Here is an 8,124-nt window from a genome sequence, read left to right as displayed (position 1 = left end):
TCAGTTCCCGGGCGAGATTCCATTATAAGCGCACTGACGGATTACACGTTTATAAATCCCAAAAATGGGCCGAAATTCGGGATGTCACAATCACTTTGGGCAAAATTTTCCAAAAAGTCATAAACCTATTGCACTTTTACCAATTTAGTCATAAACCTTTCAATTATGCCAATTGAATCATAAACATTTTGCCAATTGAGTCCATTCGACTAATTTTGGCTAGAATTCGCTGACATAGATGCTAGCAGTTTTACGTGGCATGGCCAGCGCTGACGTTGACACCAGTGGTTCTATGTGGCATGGCAGGAATTCTGATTTTTTCTTTTTTCTTTCTTCTTCCTCATTTTGTTGGTGACTGGTGTCGCGACCTACTCGTCCTAACTAGTATGGTCAAGAGGTATTTGTCGATGGATGTGAACATCGATTAATTCGTTTGAAGGACAAACCAAATGGTTCAATAATTCAAGGACCAAGGCACTCCCAAACCTCATACCTCGCGTGACGAGAACTGTCTAATCTACACATTCGAATGGAGTCGCCACTAGCCATAATTAAGGGTTGGCTAGAAATCCTCATCGAGACATGGAAAGATCGTCTCGATACGTACGAAAACCAGAGATTCTAAGGATCGGGACTTGATTACACCAGCGATCTAACTAGTGATATTTTGGTACTTAAACTTGATTGTTTGCAAACTAACGTACCAGGTCAGCCTATCGAAAAACCTAAAGTTCATCCTAACCATGCTAAAATGGAAAATAACAACCGATGTATAAAAGATACACAACCAAATAATCGACATGAAAATAAACAACCAGCAACCTAGCATCGTCTCTAAAAAGGAAAAGGCAATCAAAAGTCCTAAGGTAAAGCCCTAAAGGCTTATCCGATTTTAGGGAAATTTTTAAAGATTTTCATATTTTTTCTAAGTTTTTAAACTAACTCTAGAATGAAATTGACACTAAAATCTAGTGAAATTAACTCAAAAACTAATTTCTAAGCATTTCCTAATTTTTCGGAATTTTCGGAATTTTTCTGAATATTTTAATATTTAATATTTTTAATAATAATAAAAAAGGGACCTCGAACCGGGTCAGGGGACCCGGTCCAATTCAGCGCCGATCCGACCCACCCGGATTATGCCCTAATAATATATTCTCTTTTTTTCATTTCTTTTCTATTATCTCTTTTTTCCTATTTCTCTTTTCTCTTTATTTTTTATTGTTTCCTCCCCCCACGTCTTCTTTTTCCTCACAAACTCACGCTGGGAGCTCACCGAGAGCCTCCTTCCTCACGCCTCCAGCCGAGACCACGCCGGGAACGTCATTGCCCCTTGACCGCCGGCTCGCGCAGCCAACACCGACGACCGCCACCGGCTCGACACCCTCGCCGCCGGCCAACGCGGCTACCAAATCGTCGACTAACCCCGACCATAAAAATGAGTCGACGAGCAAAAACTCGATTTCCCGGCCCCCAAACTCACGGCCACTAGAGTAACATTAAACCTAAGCAACCAAACATACACGACATGGAATAGAAAATAACGAACTTATGGTGGCGGCCTTGAACCACAGGCATCACCGTTGACGAAAAGCTTTCGAGCGGGTGGGAGGTGCGCACATGGCGGCCTCAAACCGGAGTAAATATGCCACAAAATCACATGAAAGAAAAAAATAACTTGGAGTCAGTGACAATATTAGAACAAACCATGCATAAATCGAAGCTCTAGAGCATCGGTTTTCATAACATTCATCTCGGGCCTCTCTTGAGCATTTTGTCAAACGGGTGGTAGGCGAGTTGAAACAGAGACTCAAAACTGAGATTTAGGGCGATTTTTGGCTCAAATGTGGTGTGAAAAAGGTATAAACAGTCATTTATACCATTAAACTGCTTCTTTTTACAATAGAACTCCAAAAATTGACACGGTCAGGTTTGGACGCTCTAAGCTTAAACTGTTTCACTGATGCATTTTGTCAAACATGTAAGGTGCGACCGAGAAGTAGGGTCACAGGTCCGATTTTGACACGGCTCGTGGCCTATTTTCGATATGCAACGTTTAAAAAAACTTCTTTGAGTGCCAAACGAGTGTTATCCTCCATTTTCGGAGCTAGACAAGCAACGAACAGATTCGATGTGTCCGGCTCCCGAGAGGCAGGGGAAGGGAGCCAAAACAGAGCAAAATGAAAACGTGGACCTACCTGGTTCGAGAACAGCACGGAATCGGCAACGTTGACAAAGGATGCGAGTGGTTGGACTCTTCACGGCTGCTAGAGCTTGGTCTCCGTGGTGATTTGGTCTTGATATAGACTATTCACAGAATCGAACGGTGTCTGGAAAACATCACCGGCGGTCGGAAACTGTGGCGTCCGGCGACAGTGAAGAGGCGACTGGAAGGGGGAGGAAATTTTCCGGCAATGCTCCCGGAAAGAGGGACCGGAGCGCTTTCCTTTTCAAAACCCCCCGCCCGTTTTTTTCATTTCTCTCTCGTTTCCCGATCGAATTCCCTCTCCCCCTCTCTCTCGAAAACTCTCTGTGCCCTTAAGGGCCACGGCACGCGCCCATGGCTTCCTGCCACTGCCAGCCTGCTGCGGCCGGCCAATTCCCGACCAGCGGATCAGCGCTGGTCTCTGCCCCCCCTGTCGCTCCTGCTTCCCTGCTTCGTCCTGCTCTGTCTCTCTGTCTCCCCTGAGCATGAAGGACGGGGGAAGGGGAAAGAGGAGCAGAAGCGGGCCGGGCCGAGGGGAAAGGAACTGCGGCCAACCCGCGTGAGAAAAAGAAACGGAAAAGGAAATAGGGCCGGGCCGGGCCGACCCGATCCACTCGAACCGGGTCGAACCGGCCCGTACCTTTTTTTAATTAATTTTTTTTAGAAAATATAATTAATTTTTTAAATTTTTTTAATTAACAAGACAAATATGTTCTAATAGACCCTATTAGTGCAAATGCACCTAATGTCTATATGCCATGTAATTTAATGAAAATATTTTTGTTTTTGGGTTAAAAATCAATCCCTAATTTTCTATGCAATTAAACCTTAAATGACTAGGCAAAATTTAAGTGTCAACAACTGGCCACCAGCCATAGGTGATGGCCGGACAGGTTGGCCTCGCTTGGACAAGGATCTCCGTTGCTCGCCATAGGTGAGGGCAAGCCACGGTGAGGGCTCCCCTCGCCAGATCTAGCGAGGCCAGCCCTCGCCTAGGCCAAGGCGGCCTCGCCGAGCGTCGCTTGAGTGAAGTCAATGGTCGGCGAAGCCGACCCTCGTTGAGTTTCATTTGGACGAGGGCGAGCCCCGGTGAGGGCTCCCCTCACCATATCGGTCGAGGTCAACCCTCGCCCGGGCGAAGGCAATACCCAGCAAGGCTGACCAGGCCCGGGCCAGGGCCAACCTAGCTAGATTTGGCGAGGGGAGCCCTCGCCCTCGCCCGCTCGGGCCCCCTCCTATGGCGGGCAATAGTGACCCTTGCCCAGGTGAGGCTAGCTCGCGCGGCCATCACCCGTGGCTGGTGGCTAGTCACCGGCAAAAGGAGGAAGAAGAAATGAAGAAGAAAAAGAAATAAATGAGAAAAATAATTACAAAACTAAAAAAATATTATTAAAAATTTTTCATGTCAACTCCAGTCGTGCCACGTAGGGCCACCGACATCCACATTAGCGATTTCCGATCAAAATTGACCAGATGGACTCAATTGGCAAAATATAAATGCTATGTAGGGCCACCGACATTCACATTAGCGATTTCCGGTCAAAATTGGTTAGATGGACTTAATTGGCAAAATATGAAAGTTTAGGACTCAACTGGCAAAATTGAAAGGTTTAGGACTAAATTGACAAAAGTGCAATAGGTTTAAGATTTTTAGACAATTTTTCCTTTATTTACCCATCCCTATGATTATATAATTATAGGTAAAGCATAATTGGAAAATAGTCAATACAATTTGTAATCCCGTAAACTAGTGTCAAGTTTCTATGTTCGACTTTAAGTCCTTTAAAAAAAAAGAGTGATAAGGCATTTCCTAATAAATCTTGCACGAAAGAAGACTTCGACAAAGAAGCTTTTTTTTTTTTTTTTCTAATAGGATACCTTTGCGCAAGCCCTCCAATCACATTGTTTTTACTAGAGACTTCAAGAACTTTTATTCTTCATGACGAGGAACCAAAAAGGACTCCCGTTATAGGTTTGCAAGGATTTGCCCATGGAGATCCTCAATCCTCATTTTGTGTCAATCCTAGTTATTTAAGTAGGATGACACATTCACCGATTTTTTACACGAATAGCAAGTTTCTAGCCAAAGAAAGTATCGAAAGAAAGTTGGACCTGGATTGGGATCCCACGAATGTGATATGGATTGAGAAATAGCAAGAGGATAATCTAAACAGCGGGAGGACTTACAGGCCGGTACGACTTTCAAACTGTGAAGGTAATTGCAGCAACGAGTTTATGTACATCCCAAAAGTGCACAAGGAAAGTGACTCAGGTGCTGATTAACAAAATGAGAGACCATCAAATAAGGATTGAGGATCTCCATGAGACAAAGGCTTTAAACTAAATCTTTAGGCACCTCTTTGATGTTGTGCTTCTCAAGAAGAGTAATCCAAGTCGTCAAAATCGTACAATCGTTCAGCTGTTTGATCACAGTAGGCTTCTCTATCTCGTCTTTTCCATGAATTCCAACCATCATCTGATTTAGTTAAAGCCTTTAAAAGCCGACATCTCAGACTAAGTGAAGAGTGCTGGAGCGCAACAAATTCCTAGTTGTTCTCAATGACATTCCTCAACTCCTAAATCTGGAGTCAGTCAAATGGGATTCCTGATCCAATGCCATGAAATGGCATCGAGGTAATCTTGGTGACTAAATGAGAACGTGTATTCAGCGAAATGGCGGTGGACAGGATGCTAAGTTTGGATGATCATCTTTCTTGGGAGCTATTTTGCTACCATGCAGGTGGAATAGTTTACTCTTCGGAAATTCAAGATATAGCCAAAGAAATAGCTAGATAGTGCACTCATGATTCCACAGCGACTATTCTAATGGCACAAGCAATGGAGGATGTGCATGATTCTTCATATGAAAACATGCTCTTAAAACACTGACCCTGCAACCTGCAATTTCTGGAGAAGGTATTGAAGCACAGTGTTGAGGTTGAGCACTGAAGGTCCAGATCAGATGACAATAAAAGTAAAAAGTATTTAAGAGATCTCTTACTTCATAGCAAATACCACGAGATAGAAACTGAGTGTCTGAGATGGATAAGGGATGGTATGGTAAATAAGTCCAAAAATCTTGTATATGCTAACTTACTAAATTGGTGAGGATGGAAGATTTGTCAAGTTTCAAAATATGGATCAGCATGTGTCGGCGAACTTACGACTACAAGGCAGCTATAAATGACATAATCCTCTTCTTGCAACTGAAGGCTCTCTCCTGCTCTCTCCTTAGATGAATTGAAGCAAACCTCTTGCGATCACGGGTGTCTGCAATACTTGTAGAGAATCTCTTTCTCCGCTTGGCAAATGCATTGTTCGCATTCAGTGTCGTCATAATAGTCGATGTCGCGCACCCATCCTCTCCTCTTGCAATGTTCAGTCTTCATCTGGCAGTCACAGCCAGGAAGCTCTTCTTTGAAGATAATCGGGTTATTCTGCCACATGTTGTGCACGGTGTCTACATACATCTTGCGGCATTCCACCACTTGCCCGCTCGAGTAGACTTTTCTCAGCAAGCGGACTCCTTCCTTCTTCAACTCGCCGCCCTCGGCGACGAGGAGGAGCCCGACAACATAGGAAGCTCCAAGGTGCCCGATTTGCGTGGCTCTCGACAGTAACTCCATTCCTGACTCCACCTTTGTGAGACATACATATTCATACTGCAACATAAACAAATTGTTGATGGTCAATTTCTAGTTTTGAAGAAAATTATATGGAAAAAGTAGAGAGATAAAAAAATGTAATCAAACACTTACCAATCCTTGTCTATACAAAGCCTCCACATTATCGCATTTGATACACCTCTGAATAAAGGCATTGCCTTCTTTGGGGTGCCTCCATAATATCCTTGAAATTTTGTTGAGTGATATTCGTCGATATATATAATCATCTTCAGCCAATTCATTAAACATCTTGCAACTACATAGACAAAAGAACAAGTTTTCACGATTTATCAACTAATATTTATCAGGCTTACTATTGGCGAAAATAATTATTTTTAACAAATGTTTCTGCTCTTAAAAAGTTTCTATACTTTTTTTACTGTCAACTTTTCAATGGTACAAAAGGTTTATTATACATTAAAATAAATGATTAATTTACTTTTCTAACGATAAAGCAAGCTTCTACGGAGTTGAAACTTAATTAGCGCCAGATTGTTAAAAGAAACTTAATTAGCCCTAGGTTTTTTAAATTCTCTACAATCATCAATCCCTTAATAAATTAATCAACCGTTAGAGAATACTTTTATGAAAGGGTAGATTAGATCGGTACCTTAGTTTTGCATTGAAAATATCATCCATGGAGTTGGCGGCGACTGAAGCAAGAATCTCCACCACTAGATCATTAGGAAGAACATCGAAGGCTCCAATCTCCATAGCTCTCAGGAATGGTGATGCGGTGTGATTTTGATCGTTATAATCGTTATCTAATTCAAATAAATGCAGAATTTCAGCATAAATAAAAGGGGATATGACAAAATTGGTAGACACTACGGACTAATTTGATTGAATCTTGGTATGAAAACCTACTAAGTGACAACTTTCAAATTCAAAGAAATCCTGAAATTAAAAATGGGCAATCCTGAGCCAGATCCTGTTTTACGATAACCAAGAAAACAATAAGGATTCATAAAGCAAGAATAAAAAGAAGAAGAAGATAGAAACACACATTCCACTCGAATTTTTAGGGGTATCGCACGTTTTTAAAGACAAAGCACATTTCGCAATTTTCTATCCTCCATTTGCGTAGCATTGGTCTCTAGGCCAAACACTTTCCCCGAGTCATGGGAGTTTGGTGGCAATTGAGACGTTGATCGAGTTCTACGACCTCATCACGCGAAATACGACTCAATTCGCGGATTAAACTAGCGTGGATTTTTGAAGTTAAGTTTGGTGGCAATGGAGTCTTTGATGATTACCCACATTCTAGAGGAGCGTTGGTACGTGTCTTAAAATTTTTCATTACTTTGCATTTCCATTATTTACGAGAACTGACATTCATGAGGAGCTTTGCTATGACTGTAAGAGTTAAAATATTTCCCAAATTCTCGGACTTGAAGACAAGCTCTAATTTCACAGCAAAACAGGGATAAAGAGAAAATAAAGAAAACGCACAAATTTGAGCAACGGGATACTTTTTGTCCTTTGACATGGATACCAATTAAGACAAACTTAAAAATTGTCCATATTATTAAAATGATACAATGATGCAAGAGAGCATCGTTCATATTCCTTCAAAGAAAAGCTACATTGCATTACAGGTTCCATGGGAAATTCATACAGGTTTGAGGTCAAACTAGAAAGGGCAACAGGACCACTTGAAAATAACATGGATAATGCGGATGCGAGAGAGAGAGATTGCAGGTTAGCGGTCTTACTAGTCCACTTAATTGAGTCCATATCTTAGGTTTCTATCTGGACACAGAAAGGAAACCACCCTTACTACAGGTCTTAGATGTCTTGCCAACAGATTCAATGACTTAGGCCTCCATTTATCGAGAAAATAATCAGTGATTACAAAGCGCCGTGTCCTAAACATCATCATCATTACTATCAAGCTAATCAAGGCCAATTTTCCTAATCAATTATATAAAAAAAAATTTCTATATAATTTTCGGATTTTTTAATTTTTTATTAATCCCAAAAATAGGGACTCGGTCTGGGCCCTTGAGCCCGGTCCGATTGTAGACTGATGTGGTCTTACGGGTCTGGGCAACAAGTGCAAATGGGCTTACTATGTAAGCCTCTTTCAATTAAAATCTCACGAGCCCAATTTTTAATTTTAACACACAAAGCTCATTACTTATGGTGACTACGGTAGCCCACTTTCACTTCTAACTGCACCAAGTCCATCTTTAAGCCCAATTTCTAACCCTAACCCCACGCTAACCCCAATTTATTGTTTTCTTTTTATCC

General features: G+C 41.9%; 1 protein-coding gene across 1 annotated transcript; it reads right to left on the bottom strand.

Moving 5' to 3' along the window:
- Nucleotides 1–5,466: 5,466 nt before the first annotated feature.
- LOC115693578 (uncharacterized) lies at nucleotides 5,467–6,585 on the bottom strand. Its single transcript, XM_030620590.1, has 3 exons — nucleotides 6,482–6,585; nucleotides 5,965–6,127; nucleotides 5,467–5,868 (listed from the first exon to the last, which is right to left on the bottom strand). Exons 1-3 carry the CDS (start codon nucleotides 6,583–6,585, stop codon nucleotides 5,467–5,469), a joined length of 669 nt encoding a protein of 222 aa, XP_030476450.1.
- Nucleotides 6,586–8,124: the final 1,539 nt, after the last annotated feature.

This window comes from Syzygium oleosum, unplaced genomic scaffold, assembly GCF_021117445.2.
Source record: "Syzygium oleosum isolate NSW1041296 unplaced genomic scaffold, Sole_v2.1 Sole_v2.31, whole genome shotgun sequence".
NCBI classification, from domain to species: domain Eukaryota; kingdom Viridiplantae; phylum Streptophyta; class Magnoliopsida; order Myrtales; family Myrtaceae; genus Syzygium; species Syzygium oleosum.
Note: the sequence above shows the minus strand (reverse complement) of the source record. Positions and strands in the feature narration are given on the sequence as shown.

Coding starts and splice junctions, on each gene's coding strand:
- LOC115693578 (XM_030620590.1), bottom strand. CDS start 6,585: ATGGAGATTGGAGCCTTCGATGTTCTTCCTAATGATCTAGTGGTGGAG. Junction 6,128..6,481: donor ATTTTCAATGCAAAACTAAG/GTACCGATCTAA, acceptor TTGTCTATGTAG/TTGCAAGATGTTTAATGAAT. Junction 5,869..5,964: donor CTTTGTATAGACAAGGATTG/GTAAGTGTTTGA, acceptor TTTATGTTGCAG/TATGAATATGTATGTCTCAC.